Source organism: Ovis canadensis, chromosome 2 (assembly GCF_042477335.2).
Source record: "Ovis canadensis isolate MfBH-ARS-UI-01 breed Bighorn chromosome 2, ARS-UI_OviCan_v2, whole genome shotgun sequence".
Taxonomy (NCBI): domain Eukaryota; kingdom Metazoa; phylum Chordata; class Mammalia; order Artiodactyla; family Bovidae; genus Ovis; species Ovis canadensis.
In genome coordinates, this window is record NC_091246.1 from 18,238,032 (window position 1) to 18,256,759 (window position 18,728).

The 18,728-nt window shown below is 44.7% G+C and overlaps 1 protein-coding gene across 2 annotated transcripts in view; it reads left to right on the forward strand.

Annotated features, from left to right (window-relative positions):
* The window catches only part of ABCA1 (ATP binding cassette subfamily A member 1), a 132,187-nt gene that overhangs the window by 48,307 nt on the left and 65,152 nt on the right, over positions 1-18,728 (forward strand). For both annotated transcript variants that reach the window (XM_069575532.1, XM_069575533.1), the window contains exons 6-7: positions 13,217-13,338; positions 15,941-16,117. In XM_069575532.1, coding sequence (XP_069431633.1) covers positions 13,217-13,338; positions 15,941-16,117 — 299 coding nt within the window. The remainder of the gene's footprint in view (positions 1-13,216; positions 13,339-15,940; positions 16,118-18,728) is intronic.

Here is an 18,728-nt window from a genome sequence, read left to right on the forward strand (position 1 = left end):
CCATTTCTTATGCTGGTCCAGGGACAATTCCTTGGCATGAAGTTGTTGTTCAGTCACTCAGTCGTGTCCAACTCTTTGTGACCCCATGGACTGCAGCATGCCAGGCTTCCCTATCCTTCACTATCCTCCAGAGTTTGCTGTAACTCATGTCTATTGAGTTGGTGATGCCATCCAACCATCTCCTTCTCTGTCGACCCTTTCTCCTCATGCCCATAATCTTTCCCAGCATCAGGGTCTTTTCTAATGAGTCAGTTCTTTACATCAGGTGGCCAAAGTATTGGAGCTTCAGCTTCAGCATCAGTCCTTCCAATGAATATTCAGGGTTGATTTCCTTTAGGATTGACTGGTTTGATCTCCTTGCAGTCCAAGGAACTCTCAAGAGTCTTCTCCTTCTTGGCTTGAGGAGGCACTGTCGTTTCTCTATTGTTATCCGCTGTGGCCTGGCACAGTGGACAGGGCTCTGGCTTCTGTCCTGTAAGCTGGAGGGCTAGATCCCCAATCTCCTCTGTGCATGGGACTCAGCAGCTTTCATTCTCAGCCAAGATTTTAGGTCTCTATGGGTCTGGCCCTGTCTCACATTATAGCCACAGCAGTCCTTTTAACAGAAGCCCAGTAGGTACTAGGGCTTCCTTTGTGGCTCAGCTGGTGAAGAATCCACCTGCAATGTGGGAGACCTGGGTTCAATCCCTGGGTTGGGAATATCCCCTGGAGAAGGGAAAGGCTACCCTCTCCAGTGTTCTGGCCTAGAGAATTCCATGGACTGTATAGTCCATGGGATTGCAAAGAGTCAGACACGACTGAGCAATTTCAGTCACTCACTCAGTAGGTGCTTTGGGGGACTTCAGAAGATCATTTTTCTGGACCTGCTGAATTGGGTGGTGAGGTAGGTGGGGACAGTTGAGGGAGGTCTTTCAGGCTTTACTTAGGCTGCCTGGTCACACATTTCTGAGGATGCCATGTATACCGCAGTCTGTGTGAATGGCACTTCCCATGAGAACAGTGCTCCATGAAGCTGGGTGCCTTAACTCAGCTTCCCCTGATGAGGACTAGGTTTACAACTGGCTTCCCACAGCTCCTGAATCAAGGGCTTCTGTAATGCCTTCTCTCGAGAACGCAGCATCCTCTGAAGCTCATGAGAGCTTTGCTGGGAAAGAAGAGCAAGGAAGAACTTTGGGCACTTTGTCGCTGCACTGGAGATGTCCCTTTGGAAGACATCCCATATTGTTGAGGTCAAGGGTCAGAAGAGGGAAGGACTGAAGGCGAGGCCTGAGGCAGCACTGATCCTGACCTGGCTTTTGTCCATCCCTTCAGCAAGACTTTTGAGTGTCAGTGGTCTGGCTGTTATTTGCTATGTATTCATGTTACAAATCTGGCTTGTTTGGCCTTTTTGATGTGGCTCTGACCAAGAGTTTTGTGAAATAAGTCCTGAGGGTTATGCTGGAGTTTACTTAGGGAAATGGATCATAAGTTTCTGGCTGTTGGGTTTACAGGTAATATTGAAAACTCACTGCATGGACCTTTAATTCTACTTTACTCTTTGAAAGTCAGAAAGACCTGATCCCCTGACGGCAGGACAGGCTTTAGTGACATGGCAAGGTAGCTGGCTGTGGCAGGGAGTTGAGGGAAGGAGGTTGTAAAATTATCATCTTGTAAACATCCACTTGGCAGCCAGACTGCCTTGGGCCAGATCCCGGCTTTGCTGCTTAGTGACTGTGTGACCTTGGATAATTCTGTGTCTTTGTGTCTCAGTTTTCTCAAATGGAGTTAACAGTCCTCTCTTAGGTCTATCATGGGGAATCATGAGCATTAATAAGCATAAAGCATTTAGCACAATATTTGGCACATCATAAGCACCTCATTTATACTTCAGTTCATTGTATGACCATCATGTGAGATCGGGAATTTTGTTCCTCTTTGTGTACGCAATGGAGCTGAAGTTCAGAGAGGCTAAGTTATCTGCCTAAGGAAACACAGCTGGCAAAGGGCAGGAAGAGGACTAGAACTCCAGACTTTGACTCTCTGCTAGTACGTTATTACAGTCTATAGAGAGCAGCCAAGGGTAGCCAGAAAAACTTCTCAGGTCACAGGATACTGGGCATGGATGGACTGGGATCAGAGCGGAGATAAGAAGGCTTCCGAGAGAAATGCCAGACTTCCTCCTCTTCCTGGCTTCATGGTAATAGACATGGGTGGAACGTTCCCCAAGGCCCGTGTAGAAAGAACATCCTGTGACTCACAGCCACTTCTCCTTCCCTGCCTGACCCCTTTCCTTCCATATGAGCAGCTGCTGAAGTTGAGGCTGCAGCCTCAAACTTTGTTTTCTGTCTTTGTGGGGCCCCTCATGGGTCATCTTGGGAGATCAGATGACCCGTGTGTCAACATTATATCATCAAACTGGAAATCCTTGAAATTTTTGGCTGATTGCAGTTCATGTCCATATGCACTTATCAGAAGTTCTGACTTGAGACCTTAGAGTTTCACAGTGTGGAAGTTCCCCAGACCTGTCAAAGCCAGGCAGTGTCTCAAAACCCAGCCTGTTGGTTTCCATCCAAGGCAGGGTCTGGCCCCAGCTCGGGCTGCCATTAGGGGAATGAAGCGCGGTACTGCTGTATGGAAATATTGCTCAAACTAAATTGAATCAAAGGTCAGCTCTGCCCAGACAAGAATAGAAAGCCCAATTGTACTTGACTACTGGACGGCATGTACCACACGGTATCAGACTACTTTAGAGAGTTCGGATTGTTAACCTCAAGAATAGTGTTTCATGTCTCTTGCTTTTCCAGTATGAGATTTATTTACCCTGTGGGTGGCAAAGAGCAATATGGAACTCCAGTTTGTTTCTCCTTGAAATCTTTCCATTTCTGGCGGTCTCATCACTGTTGCGTTTAGATATAGAAGGGCGATCTTAGAGTGACACTTTGCCCAACAGACTGAGTTGTACCAGGTAATGATGCCACTTTACATTTAAATATGTTATTACATTCAAGTCGTACAACGCCTTGGTATTATTATCCCCATTTTATTGGTGAGGAAACTGAGACTCACAGGTTATGTCTTTTGCCCAAGGTGACTGAGTAAAGCTGTGAATTGAATCAGTGTCTGTCTGATCTCCAGGTTCAGCATCTTTGCACTATCTCATGTTGCCACATTGCCTTATTCCACGAGTAGCATGGCCAGCTTTTGGTGGCAAAATCATTATAAAGCATTTTAAAAGAATAAAATGATTTACTTAGTTCCTATATAGTTGAGAGAGCCAAGGGTTTATAAGCCAGAGCTGATTGGGTTCAAATTTACCACTTGCTTGCTCTGTGGCCTTGAGCAGGATGTTAACATCTCTGGATCTGTTTCCTTATTTGAAAAATGGAAAAAATAATACTTTTCCCATAAGCTTGTTTTAAGGATTGTAGAAAATAAAACATATAAGTGTCTGATGCTCGGCACATGTTGATCCCCTTCCTCTGCCAACAAAGCACTACCATGTCCCTTAAGACGTGTTATTAATTTTAAAAATAGGAGAAACTTAAGCAATTTATACGTTATATATGAACAATTCTTCCTAATCCAGGCCTGGAAAGAACCCATTCTCAGCCCCTAATTCATAAACTTATCTTCCTTTCCCCTGTTCCCTGGCTTCTCAGGGCCCTGCAGGCTGATTCTGATCCCTAACTCATGGTGCTAAGAGCCTCTGGCCACATTTTTAGGCAGAACACCTGAATTCTTCCAACTCTTCTCTTTCTTCCCAGATCATTTGCTGTTGGCCCATTCTGTTTGATTTGGTCTTTCTGTTTCTGGTCTCTGTTTCCTCCTATTTTGATCTCACCTTCTCTCTGTTCCTTGCCTTTTCCGGGCATCCCCCCGCCTCCTTTCTACCTCCCTGGCCTTCAAAGGGGCCTGCCTCCCCACAGTTGTTGTTGTTGTTGTTGTTGTTGTTTTTTGCTTTGTCTGATGATGGCTTCTTGTCTCTTCTTCTCTTTCTCTTTAGGTCCAGAACTCCCTGGGGCTAATGCTACCTCCCCAGTGTTATCTTTCTTTTCCTTCTGGGCCTCCCAAGACAGCCTGACTGTACCTCCCATGCCCACTGCGTTTACAGTGCTCCTGACCAGTGTGACCAGCTCACCCACTCTGTCCCTCTGGGGCCACAGTCTCCACTGGCTGTTTGGGGGCCTGCTTACCATTCAGCTTCTTATCAGCTGTCATGAATCCTTGTTCCAGGGGCTCCTGGAACACGTCTTCCACCGTGTCCACTTCTCAGTGAGACAGGTATGCCGTTGCCTTAGCAGACGGGTCCAGGAGAGATGTGTCAGGTCTCTTCCCACCCCCTGATTTCAGTGTTGACCGATTCCGGAGTGGCAGAGTGGGCTGGGAAGTTCACAGCTCTGTTCCCCTGACCTTCTGTCCCTGTCCTCTCAGAAGGCAAGGGCAAGGATCCTGTCTTTGTACAGCATCTCTTTTTATTACAGATTCCTGCCTTCAAGGAGCCCTGAGAAATATTACTACTTGGAACTACAGCTCTAGTGTTTTGACTTCAGTAGCTGTTTAGAAATTTGTTGATTAATTAATTAATCAAATTAATCAAATTCCGTTCTATGTAGAATAAGGACTATGTAGTTCCTGGAGCTGTGATGGTCCCGTGGGTCTCAGAAGACTCTGGCTTCCCCAGGACTTGCCATAAAAGATCAGGAAGCACAACCCTAAATATTGTAGTTTCTCTAAGGAACTCTTCACTTGTGTCAGCTAAGACTTTATCAACATTTGTTTTGTTTTGAACTTGTTTAATTTCTCCACTTGTATTTTCTGTTTGGGCAAATTCCAGGAGATAGTGAAGGACAGGGAAGCCTGGCTTGTTGCAGTCCATGGGGTCACAGAGAGTTGGATATGACTGAGCAACTGAACAACAACAAATATTCTCTTCCAGTATGTGTGAGTCAGTATTCAGGGCATTCTATACTGTCATTACTGTTTACCTAATCCACCCCTTAGTATGGCTATCTCCATTTACAGAAGAATGTAGGGTTGGAGAATTTAAGTCTCCAAGGGCCTGTAACTGGAAAATTCTGAAACTGAGATAGGAACCAAGTTAGCCAGACTCTAGAACTTGGAATCTTTCAAGAGTGTATCAGTATCCTTGGCAAGCCCTCACTGTAGAGAAGGAAACTTCTGGATTGGGAACCCTGGCCCAGATGAACAGCAGGAGTTCCCGAAGCTGTGTGCACCCCGGCTCCCAGCCTCCTCTAATCTGCTCTAAGGAGTCACCCCAGGGAGCAGCCAGGTCACCCTGTCTTACCCCCTTCTCCAGAATCCTGAACTTCCCAGGGAAGCCCTGGTTTTCCTGAGGAGGGTCCAGCTATCTCAGTGAAGCAGGCAGGAGCTATCCTTGAAGAAGAAAGTGGAGCCCTAGCATCAGAAAAACCCTGAAACAACAAAAACTACCCTGGAAGACACCTGAGTATGTTTGTTCCTAGCTCTTTTCTGGCGGAGAGATGTTTCCCAGTCATGTTTATACAAGGTCCTGCTTAAGCCGAGTAAAGCCAGGAGTGAGAATCTGGCCACAGTTTCTCTAGGCCGTTGCCCCTGGAATAGGGTCAGGGCTGGGAGACCCTTCTTGGGTCCTTTTAAGAAGAGTATCTGGGCCTTGGAAGCTGACATGATCTTTCTCTACTTCTCTCTTCTCTCTCTCTCTTTTTTTTTATTTGCCTCTTCCACCCACTTCTCAAGCAGCTGATCGCTGTGGTTTCTTTTCATGTTAAACAAAAGAGACTACAGCGATCTTGTAACTGGAGCCGGGGACAGGAGGGCACTGACCGGGAGTAACCCCGCTGCAGGCTCTGCTGAGGACTGCCCTCCTCCTCCTTCCTGGGCTGCTGCCCTGCCTCCTCGCTGCTTCTCCGCTGTGCTCAGGCAGGCTGGGAAGAAGCAGAAGGAACGCTAAGTGGCCCTGAGAGCATCCCCCCACATCCACCCCATGTATCCCCCTGGTGCAGTGATCCTCCCCACCACACCCTTCTCCCCTGCCATGAAAGTGTTTCCTTAGCCTGCTCAGAGAGGCCCGGCCCTGAGGACTGGCAAGGAACTGAGGATTCTGTTCTGTTTGTCCTCAGCCCACAAACACACATTTCACTTGTTTTGTTCTTTGGACTCCAAGCTCCTGAATTGGTTTCTTTCTTTCTTGTTTTTTTCCCCTCCTTTTCTTTGCCCTACCTCCCTGCATACAAAGCAAAGCTCTCTGGAAAAGGACAGACCACTGCTGGCTTCTCCAGGCAAAACCAAGGAGGCTGATTTCAGCTGATCAAGTATTTTGGTCCACATTGGAGTTATGGCAACAGGAGAACTCTTGGGGCCTTTTGCTGGATGGTGACTTTCAATCTTCTCTTCGGGCAGCAGGGACCCATGTTTAATTTAGTGACCGGTCCAGTTCCCTGATGACCATATTCTGTGACAGTATTTATAGCCTCTCAGTTACCCTTGTAAACTCCTGAGGCTCTTTCCCTCCAAAAGACTACTTTCACTTTCTTGATCTTTGTTTTCACAACAACCTATGAATGTTACTAGCGCATCTTACATCTAAGGAAACTGAGACCCAGAGAGATTCAGAAACGGAGAAAAGTGAGGTTCACAATTGCACAGTTAGGAAACAGCTGAGCTGGGACCTGAATTCAGATTTTCTAATGCCAAGTCCAATGTCAATTTAGCTTAATCCCAAGTGTACTTTTTAGTACCAACAATAAGACAATCCCTAAGATCTTCTATAACCCACACATTACAGATAGGAAAATCGAGGTCATGTCAGCTCACGTAGAAAGAGTTAAATGGCCAAGTAAGTGACTGTCTTTTCCATTAAGTGTTTTCTATCTAGTGTCCAATGACTGGTTTTTCTTACTAGTCATCTTCTATCTATGCCCATCCCTGCAGTGATGTTGTAGAGGTGATTATTCCCATTGATTCTCTGTAAAATGCTAGATTTCTTTATTCTTTTCTAAAGTTCTGATTAGGCAAACCAGTCAGCTTCAACCTTTTCTTCACCTTATAACAGTGTCAGCAGAAAGAATTCATAATTCTCTCTGACTCAGGAACTCAGCCAGGCAAATACATAACGCGTGCGCGCGCGCATGCACACCCACACACACACACACACACCGTGGATCATAAATTCAATATTGACTTGGTTGGCAAAGTCACTTCTGTGTTCTTATCTATTCTGAAAGCATATACTTTAGGATCAGACTAGCACTGAAGCTAATGAGGTGTCTTTCCTGAAAGTGATGATGGTATTAGCCATCTTTATTAGTCCTTTATTGAGGACTTTCCTTGGTTCTAGGCCTTATGCTGCGACTTCAGGTACATTTCTCTTTTAGCCCTCAGCTCAGTGCAGTGAGGTAGATGCTTGTCATCCTCATTTATCCTGTTATGGACATTTCTCATGCCCTGCTTCCAGCTCCCACATTCCTGACTGTCTTCCAGACCCTGGGCTGATGCAGCTGAGGAGGTTCACTATCTTGACCTAGTCCGTCTCACACGCATGTCCTGCTTCACCCATGCCTACCCCACAGCAGGTCATCTCAGTTCATTACTTGATTCACTCTTTTGTGTTCATCATCCACCACTGACGGGATGCCTCCTCCATGCCAGGCACTGCTGTCCTTTTGAGTAAGTCCTAGCCCTCAAGCACTTCTGTTCTTCTGGAGAAAATGATGTGGTCTCAGACAACTGTAGCTCGGGGAAAGCACACATAGGAGGCTATTAGGGTATGGAGGAATGGCCACCTGACCCAGCTTGAGGGCGCCATGTCAGGACAGGCTTCCTGGAGGAGATGACTCATGGCCCAAATCTTAAAGATGGGTAAGAGTTAGCTAGGGCAAGAGGAGAAGGGCCATTTCAGATATCGGGCTTTCTTGGTATTATTGGCTTCTCTACTCATTTTCCTGCCAAGAAAAAAAGTGGAGAAAACTTGAGACCACAGGTACAAAATCACCCTACTCTGGCCTCACATTGTACCTCTTCCTCTTCCTTTTCCCATCCTACTCCCCAGATCTTAGGTTCTGAAGAAGCTCTTCTATGCTTATCTGCTTGTGTGTTTATTTATTCACTCGGAAACGCGGAGAACCATGGGTACACGGGACTATGTCTACAGGGTGTCATGATCCCTCGTCATGGGAGGTCTTCCTCACCTTCTCCTCTTCAGCCGCAGCCTCCGGAGATTTCTGGCTGTCTGTTCTTTTCCAGAACCTGGCTTCAGTCTGTTCAGATTAACTCCCGCCTTGAAACAGATAAGCCTCATCTGGGTCAAATGCTTCCATGAGTTGGCTTCCTTCGGCTCTGTCACCCAGAGCTCTGCTTTTTCTATTGATTTGCCTCTTCATCACCCTTATCATCCTTGGAAGTTCCTTGAGGGAAGTGTCTGTGTCCATACCTTTGCTCTATACATCATTGTGGTACACTGGTCAAGGTGAGTGAAGTAAACCCTTCTCAATAATCACAATACTATTATCATTTTTTGAGCAACTACCGTGAACCCCTTGCTCACTATTCGTGCATTAGCTAGTGTTAGTGAAAGTCGCTCAGTCATGTCCGATTCTTTGTGACCTCATGGACTGTAGCCCTCCAGGCTCCTCTGTCTATGGGATTCTCCAGGCAAGAATACTGGAGTGGGTTGCCATGTCCTCCTCCAGGGAATCTTCCCAACCCAAGAATCGAACCCAGGTCTCCTATATTGCAGGCGGATTCTTTACCATCTGAGCCACCAGGGAAGCATTCATGCATTACATGCCAACATCTCTAATCCTATTACCTTTGAAAAGTGGGTACTATTAACCCTTACCTTCTAGGTCAGAAATCTTGGGCTCTGGAAGGCAAAATGAATTTCTCAAAGCCATGCAATTCATAAACAGCAGAGTCCAGAATCAAAGTTAAGTTATTCTGTCCCCATACCCCTGAACTTTTCATTTCACTAATGTTTCCCAAACTTGGCTGGAATCATCATGGCAGATAAAATTCTGATGCCTGTGTCTTAGCCCCAAAAGTTCTAACCATGCAGAAGTTGTTAGGGGGTGTGGCCTGGGCCTTGGGATTTTTGCAAAGCCCCCTCAGGAGTTTCATGGGAACTGAGGTTGCAAAACAGTGCACACTGCACTGCCTTCCTCTGCCCATGCTGGCTGCAGCTTGGTGTTGGTGGCATGTAAATCTGAATCCACATGTGTGGTATCCATGTGACCAGAATGCAGGTTCTTCATATCCAGGGATCATTGGCATTCCCTGCTGCCACCCCGTATGGCCACCTCACCACCCTGTGCATGGGCACTGCCAAAGGTTGCTGACTGTTTCATCAGCCTCTTGGCTCTTCTGCCTCATCCAGAGGATTCACTGAGAGGTGGTTGGGGTTTGATCACATCCAGATGTTCTCATCAGCGGAGCCTGTTGACTTAACTGAAACGTCGTGTAAACGCACTGTGCATGCCCCTTTGACTAAAGCATGTTGCTTGTGACCTAGACACTCACATGTGCAGTGGGGTCAGCCTTCCACCCTTTAGCAGCCTTGCTCTGGAGGAAGAAGGTTGTTCTGAATTTGCCTAGCACAGGGTCGATTCCTGCTCTGGCTTTTCACTCTCAGGAGTGGCCTGCCTGGTCACAGACCAGGTGAGCTCATGTGCATATTCTGTTCTGCCTGGGTCTCAGGGAAGTTTTTTTTTTTTCCCCCTCCCCTCCCTTTACAGATGAGGCAGTGGAGACACAGCTAGGTGAGATGACCTGGCAAGTAAATGGATACAGAGCCCAAGTTTTCTCACCCCTCGGTGTGGTAGTTTTGTCATTGTTCCACAACAGTCCGTGTCAGGCTTTCCAGGTCAGACTGCAGTTGAAGCCACTAACTTTCCTGTCTTCTTCCTGTTTACCCCTACCTTTGGGATACTGGGACATCTAGGGTGTCACTTTGTGTCTCTGGGAATACAATTCTAGTGACCAGGGGTCCTGTTTATCTTGGGGTGCAGCCTGGGGGTCGTCCCAATATCTGCGAGCCATTCTTGAGCCTGTACAGCTGAAAGGAAATCTTCTTTGATGTTCCTCAGATACTTCTGAGATCTTCCCAGCCCTGATCCCATCTCCTGGTACTTATTTCCCAGTCACCATTCATTGATCAGTAATTCTTTGCCTGATCTGGGCACTGGGATGCGAAGATAAAAGACATATTCTGTGTCTCAGAGGCATAGTTTAAGGGAAAGTGAAAGTGAAAGCGTCTGTCTACAATACGGGAGAACTGGGTTCGATCCCTGGGTCGGGAAGATCCCCTGGAGAAGGAAATGGCAATCCAATCCACTCCAGTACTATTGCCTGGAAAATCCCATGGACAGAGGAACCTGGTAGGCTACAGTCCATGGGGTCGCAAAGAGTCAGACATGACTGAGCGACTTCACTTTCACTTTCAAAAGGATGGTCCTCAGAACGCAGCACTGTTTATAATAGCCAGGACATGGAAACAACCTAGATGTCCATCAGCAGATGAATGGATAAGAAAGCTGTGGTACATATACACAATGGAGTATTACTCAGCCGTTAAAAAGAATTCATTTGAATCAGTTCTGTTGAGATGGATGAAACTGGAGCCGATTATACAGAGTGAAGTAAGCCAGAAAGAAAAACACCAATACAGTATACTAACACATATATATGGAATTTAGGAAGATGGCAATGACGACCCTGTATGCAAGACAGGGAAAGAGACACAGATGTGTATAACGGACTTTTGGACTCAGAGGGAGAGGGAGAGGGTGGGATGATTTGGGAGAATGCCATTCTAACATGTATACTATCATGTGAATTGAATCGCCAGTCTATGTCTGATGCAGGATGCAGCATGCTTGGGGCTGGTGCACGGGGATGACCCAGAAAGATGTTATGGGGAGGGAGGTGGGAGGGGGGTTCATGTTTGGGAATGCATGTAAGAATTAAAGATTTTAAAATTAAAAATATATATATATAAAAAAAAAAAAAAGAAATACAGAAGATGCTTATTAAAACGTAGATTCTTAGGCCCCACTCTAGAGCTACTATTTCAGGATCTCTGGGAATCCAGCCCAAGAAATTACATTTTAGCATGTCCCTAGGTGAATCTTCAATGCTCTGAGGTTTGGCAGCTACAGAAGTGAATGAGATGGTATGAAGACAGTATCGTATGTGATGGGGAGCACCAGGCAGGTGGCAGCCTGCAGGAGCACCTTTTCTCAGGAGGGACACTCACTCGGCCAGGACCACTTCTTAAAATGTGTCATGGGAAATAATTGCTGCTGCTGCTAAGTTGCTTCAGTCATGTCTGACTCTGTGCGACCCCATAGATGGCAGCCCACTAGGCTCCTCTGTCCCTGGGATTCTCCAGGCAAGAATACTGGAGTGGGATGCCATTTCCTTCTCCAATGCATGAAAGTGAAAAGTCAAAGTGAAGTCACTCAGTCGTGCACGACTCTTAGTGACCCCATGGACTACAGCCTACCAGGCTCCTCCATCCATGGGATTTTCCAGGCAAGAGTACTAGAGTGGGGTGCCATTGCCTTCTCCGGGGGAATAACTGGGAGTTAGCCAAATAAGGTGTAGCCAGAGAACTGTTTCTCTAGAGATGTGAGTCATGCTCAGTGTGCCCTTCTGTGGTGGTGGTTTAGTTGCTAAATCATGTCCAGCTCTTGTAACCCCATGGACTGTAGCCCACCAGGCTCCTCTGTCCATGGGATTTCCCAGGCAACAATACTGGAATGAGTTGCCATTTCCTTCTCTAGGGGATCTTCCTGACCCAGGGATTGAACCTGGGTCTCTTGCGTTGCAGGCAGATTCTTTACCAACTGAGATCATTAAAAGTTTACTTTAGCAGAACATGCCTGAATCAGACAGCACTGATGAAAGTCTGGCTGGGTTTTGAGACCTCCTCCTACTTTATCTCTGCACATCACCCCCTTAGCTCCCAGGATTAACTCCTGTTCTCTTTTTAAGCCTCACCTCACAGCCCCGTTTTCAGATCAGACATCTATTTCTCATCAGTTAAGTGATTTGAGTTTGCTAGGTTTGCCCCCTAGAGGTCGGTTCATGCCAGGGCCTGTGGGCTGCAGTCTCTCAGTGATGTCTGGCCAGTCATCAGGTCTTGATGAGCTGGCCTTCTCTTTATTGAATGAAGTTGGGTTATTATGAGAGAGGGGCAGAAGGAGAAGTGGACACTCAAATGAAATATGGAAGAGAAAATGAGAGCATTCCAGTAAGGGGGACCCACAAAGCATCTGGTCACCTCACTGTTTGGAGATAAAGAAGCTGAAATTCGGAAAGATGATATGAAGTATCCAACTGATACCACTTAGGCACAGCCTCCAACTCTAGGGACTAAAATTGGATTTCTGGCTAGTGCTTTTTCTGCTTCACTACACTGGATTGGAACCTTTTCTAAATGTACCTGGAGGGCTTATTATTTAAAGTGATTCTGTAGGAAACCCTGCAGCAATACAATCATTTAGTAGTGTTGATTTTTAAAATGTGTGCATGCATATTTTCTTAAAGCAGGGGCCGACCTGGGTGTGGGAGCTCTGTAATCACGTGTTCCACGTCTGGAACTAAATGAAGTCAGGCCTGTGAAAGCACTTTGATATGCATAATTCTCTGCACCCGTGGTTCTCTAAAGGTGGGCGTGGTTCTCTAAAGGTGGGCCCCAGACCAGCAGGTGACAGCATCGTCTGGAAGCTTGTTAGAAATGCAAATTATCCAGCTTCACCCCAGGCTGCTGAATCAGAAACTCTGGGGGGCAGGGGACCAGTTTTCACAAGCCCTGCAGGTGATTCTGATGCCTCTTCAAGTTTCAGAACCACTGTTTTGCATCAAGAAGAAATCAGCCCTTTGGGCTTATGGGAATAAGGTTTTAAGTATCTCTGAGTTTAGCTGTCTGAGATGGCATTGGGGAGATAGGAGCTGTGGGGTCAGGGTCACAAATCTCAGATTTGTTTACTTATTCTTGGAAAAGGGAGAAGAGGCTGTGTGTGTGTATGTGTACAGTAGTGTCGCTCTTCACAGCTTCAGAAAGCACTCTTTTCATGTCTCTGCTGTTAAAGCAAAACTCCCTGAACCTCACTTCTCTGTGTGCTCAATTGCTTTAAAATGAGGCAGTCAATATTAGGATATTTTGCTCCATTGTGCTTTTTTTTTTTTTTTTCTGTTTAGTTACTCATGAAATGAAAATGAAACACTATTTCTCCTGCAGGCTTGAAACTTCAGGACTTCCTGGTAGACAGTGAAACCTTCTCTGGATTCCTGCATCACAACCTCTCTCTGCCAAGGCCAACTGTGGACAAGATGCTGGGGGCTGATGTCAGTCTCCGCAAGGTAAGCTGCTATCTTCACCTTCCCTGGTGGGGCTCGTGGCAATGACATTATACGAGAGCACCTGGAAGGAAGTGAATAAACTCCTGTCTTTGTAATGGTGCTGAAGGAGGTTGGCGGCTCCAATGCCGTATCACCTATTTTTACCTCCCTTCTCAGGCTGGCCCTGCCACACCATCCAGAGAGTGGAAGGTGTAACCTCGTGTCATGGGCCAACTGGTTGAAATAAACCTGATTTCCTGCCTGTCAACTGGCATGTATTGATTTTGTTTTTTTATTTTGTTTGTGAAAGTCACTCAGTTGTGTCCAACTCTTTGAGACCCCATGGAATACAGTCCATGGAATTCTCTAGGCTGGAATACTGGAGTGGGTAGCCTTTCCCTTCTCCAGGGGATCTTCCCAACCCAGGGATCGAACCCAGGTCTCCTGCAGGTGGATTCTTCACCAGCTGAGCCACAAGGGAAGCCCAGGCATGTGTTGATAACGTCTTCCTAAAGGGGAGATGAATTTAAGATGAATTAAGCATTAAAAAAAAAAAACTCACAGTTCTGAAACAATAACTTGGGTTGAGGATTCTTACCTAAAGTGTCTCTTGTCTATAAAATCTAAAACAGATTTTTAAAATGTAGTGCTTTCTTTTTTAAAATTAAAAATTTATTTCTTTTTAATTGGAGGATAACTCTACAATATTGTGTTGGTTTCTGCCATATATCAACATGAATCCGCCATAGGTATACATATGTCCCCTCCCTCTTGAACCTCCTTCCTACCTCCCACTCCTTCCCACCCATCTATGTTGCCACAGAGCACCAGATTTGAGCTCCCTGCATCAGAATAGCAAATCCCCACTGGCTATCTATTTGTAATGTTTCTTTTAAAGATAGATGAGAAAGATATCTAGAAAATATAGAATATAAATAATAAGTAAATAGAAATTAAATAAAAAAGTAAAAATATTTAAAATTTAAAAAATAAATAGAAAGATATCTGTTATTAAGGAGAATATGCTTAATTTTTTAAAAAATTTATAATCAGGAAGTAATATTAGTGTTTAGTAAGATTTTAACCTTAGATTTTAAAGAACTTTCCTCTAGCATTGTTAGATAATCATCCGGCTCCTATGCAGTGGGCAGCAGGCCCAGATTGCATAGTTATTGATTTCCAGAGGACCTTCTCAAGTTTATTCTCTGGTAGAAAGGGGAACTGCTTCCTTACCCTGTCTCATGTTTATATACTAGCTTGACTTTGCCATAAGCAGAAGTAGTGGAACTGTTTATGCCCCAAAATAAAATCTTTGCTTTACATGATATAGAATTTTTAAAATTAGAAAAATGTTCTTATTGCTTGCCCTTATGAAACTAGGAAAATATGCCTGTGTTTACCAATTCTGCGGTTGGGAGATGGGCCAAAGGCAGCAGGCTTACAAAAATCATTAGCATGATTTCCATTGCCCCCTGCCAATTTCTTATCACATCCCACCAGTTTAAAATAAGGGGCATCCTAAATATGGAAGTGGTCCTTGCAAGGTAATTAGTCTCTGTAGTCACCGTTATCACTGTCTTAAACACAAATACTAAAGGTCAGCTAGCAGCAAGGGCTAGTCAGAGAAAAGAGGAAAAGCAAAGTGTACTTGAGTATCTGGCAGTAGGTGGGAACTTAATGGAAACCATGACAGACCAAGTGCTCTGCAGTGTTGGAGAGCTGCATGGGTCCTGAGAAGCTTCTGGTCCATCACTCCCAGGAGGTTGTACCATGAGCAGGTCAGGCTGCCTTAATTGAAACAAACAGAGCATGTTGTAACAGAGTAATAGAGTCTGAGTCGTTCATTCATTCGTTCCACAAATGTTTATTGTCCACATGTTCCAGCACTGAGGACACAAAAGGAACATGAAAAAACAAGGTCTCTCATCTTATTGAACTGTTGCCTAACTGACACAGTAAGGGCCATTTGTGAAGAAGTGTTAGATCCAGTAAAGCTAGTTACATAAGATATGGCCAAGGAGAAGTTCTTTGCTATAATGTGTAGGCCAGTTCTAAGTCATTCTTATCTGTCAATGAGATAAGAGGATTGACTTTCTAGTACTCTGCTTTGACACAAGTAAAAGGAAGAGTTCCACATTCTGAAATTGTTTGAACATAGTTATATGCATTAGTTAAATATCTTTATCTACAAATAAATAGTATAAATACGTTTTCCCCCACGATTTAGTCCAACCCCAGTTTAAAATAATCATTTATTTCAAAATAATGAGAACTTTCTATTTTCTCTAACGAGTGGTTTGGGGAGTTCAGACTCCAGATTCCTATTTGCTGAGTCATGTGTCCCACTTTTGAGAAAAAGAATTAGACTCAGGATTTCCCTTCCCAAGGAGAAGAGTGTGGAGGTGATGAGTCAAATGCCACATTCTGGTTTTGAATGTCCTGTAGCATCATGCCTTGCTTTATCCTGAAGTTCAGTAGAGACCCAGTGCTCTGGACAGGGTATAGTAGTGTCCATTCCTCAAAGCGATATTGATATGAAGTGTCCCCAAGAGGCTTCAAGGACCCTGCTTCCCATCTGTGTAATCTAGTTTTACTTCTCTCTCTTTGCATGAAATGTTTATAGGTATTTTTGCAAGGCTACCAGTTACATTTGACCAGTCTGTGCAATGGATCAAAATTGGGAGAGGTGATTCGACTTGGTGACCAAGAAGTTTCTAGGTTTTGCAGCCTGCCAAGGGAGAAACTGAACACAGCAGAGCAGGTGCTTCGTTCCAACTTGGATATCCTGAAGCCAATCGTGGTGAGTAGGCTTGCTGTGTAGGGAAGCTTTTAGGATGTGACATTTTTCCCTGGACAGCATGACTCTATTTTTGTAGAAACATAGGGTTGGCTGGGAGTTGGCGATGTGATTGGCTCAGATTCCGAGCCATCTCCCCAAGAGTCAGTAAGGGAAGAGTGAGTTGGGTGTGGCTCTGAGTCCAAATCTGTTTCAGAGAAGACCTACTTTCTTTATGGTTTTTAATGTTGTAAAGGTTCATTTGAAGAAGGAATTCTCTAGATTAAAAAAAAAAGTCTCAAAACCATTAATGGGAAGATGGATGTCCATTTTAAAAAGCGTATCAGAAAGGAAACACTGAGATGTCTCAGTGGGAAAACCCTGGGATTGAATGGGAGCGTATGCAATAATTAACTTAAAAAATGACAAAATTGCTTTCAGAGGTTAAAAAATACCAACGAAGTCTGATTATCAGTTGGGAATCACTCGTTCAAAGAAGCAGTCCATGAGAATACACATTCATTTCTAGTCCAAAAATAGGACTAAGTCTGAGCATTCTGGTTGTCAGTGCTGTGCCTAGTTCCAGAATAAGTATCTTTCTTTAGGTTTTCTGGGAGCTCTGGTAAAATGCCTTGTGAACAACATCCTTTAGCATCCATCCAGCGTTCAGGTTTCCTGCTTACCAGACAGCTCCCTGATTGTCAGTAGGCTCTTTTAAAACCAGGGGAAAAGCCCTGGAAGAAGAACATGCCTGGAAAGAGAACTTCCTCGTTCTAATAGAAAGAGATTGGAAATTTCTGGGACTTTGCACACCATAATTTCTCTAGAGAAAGATGGGCCCTCCTGGGGTATTAAGAAGGTTCGGTTTCTAGACCCTGTACCTGGATCATCTCCTAGAATGTTCCTTAGAAACACATCCCAGAGTTTACACTCTTGACTGGCCATTGAAGAGTCCTTGGATCCTGCTTGATTCTCTGCCTGAAGTGAAGGGAGTAGTAAAACAGAATTCTGCTGCTTGCCTGGCAGGTTTTATTGTGGCCCCCGTCAGTGTGAAGGGCTTAGCCTCAATGCTTAAGATCTGTTTTTGTTCTCTTCCAGAAATAGTATTTTCTATTTCAACGTTTTAAAAAATTTACTGAGTTGTTTTTTTCTAGTGGTCTGTGATTCTGTAGTATAATTTACAGAGATGTTTGCAGCCCCAGATAACTGGCCTAGTCGGATAAGCTCACCTGTGAAGACACTTGCAGCCTGTTGGCACTTTCTGCATCATGAGTCAGAGTCAAAGGTTGTTGCAAATACTAGCTCATTTCCTTGGACTATTTTGGTTGTTTTGCTTTGCTTCGCTACAAGACAGAAATGTTCACCCTTTCAGCTGGGATGATTTGAACTTTGGAAAGATGGGTGTTTTTAGAAGACAGAATAAATTTACTCTGGTGCCCATTCATTGTTTCATTTCTGTTTACTCATTAAACACCTACTGTATGCACAGCCCAGTAAAATCCCTCCAATTATGTAATTTCTGAATTATACTCTAAGTAGAAAGACAGCAAAGCCTTCATAATCTGACAGTCAATAGCTTAGGGTTTGACTTGAAAAATCTCTCCCTAGTTGGGAAAATTAGTGTGATTGGGAGTGTGGAAATGTACTGTCAGAACTGTCAGCTACTTCACAGCCCATCCTGTCGTGTTGTGGTGGAGCCTTGTAGACCAGTTGGTTCACGGCAGGTGTTGATTAGGGTGGCTGCCATATGCTTCCTTCACATCTCTTGGGCATAGGAGCATTTCAGGTTCTGCTCCTGCCTGTCAGCTGTTATTGTGAGATCTCTCTTCCTAAAATCAGAAAATGGGGCTCTTGAATCAGAACATGGTGAGTGGCCAGGATGGCTCTGTGTAAAGATGTTTTAGGAGATACCATTGGGATGAAATGACTTCCAAACATTTTGAAATGTGACTCTTAAAGCAGTGCCTTAATTGGAGCACTGGGATTGATATTTGATTTATATTAAGCAGCCTTTTGCTTTAGCCATTTGGTTGGAATTTTGGTATTGGTGATGGCAGATGGGTGTGCTGTGAGACCTGCTTGTACACAGGCAGTTAATTGTGCCAAGAAATACAACAGGAGCAGCAACCAACATTAGGGGGTGGGAGAGACAGAAACTGTTCTGTCAATATGTATTTCTGCACCAAAAGTGGGTTTCGAGGAGAGACATGCTTTGAAACATTTCTGCTCTTTCTCTCTTCTTCTTGGTGTGGCTGTTTCTCTGTTTTTCAGTCAAGATATTCTGATTCTTTCTCCTGGGTCTTCTTCAGTCCTCTGATGACCACTTGGACCACAGTATTTTGACAACAGTGGGGAAGTGTGGCAGAGTAGAAAGGGTGTAGGCTTGGGGTCAGCTGTTTCTGGGTTCAAATACTACCTCAGCATTTTACCAGTTGTGCTACCTTAGATAAATTAAGCCTCAGTTTCCTATTCTTTCACATAGTGATAATGTAGTTTGCCCTTTGCTGTGATTATTGCTCACATATATGAAAAGCCTGGCATAGGGCCACTACACATTAGATGCTCAATAAAAAGAAGTTAATAATTTATGTGAGTGATATAAATTATGTGCTTGAAAACAGTGGCTGGTAATGTA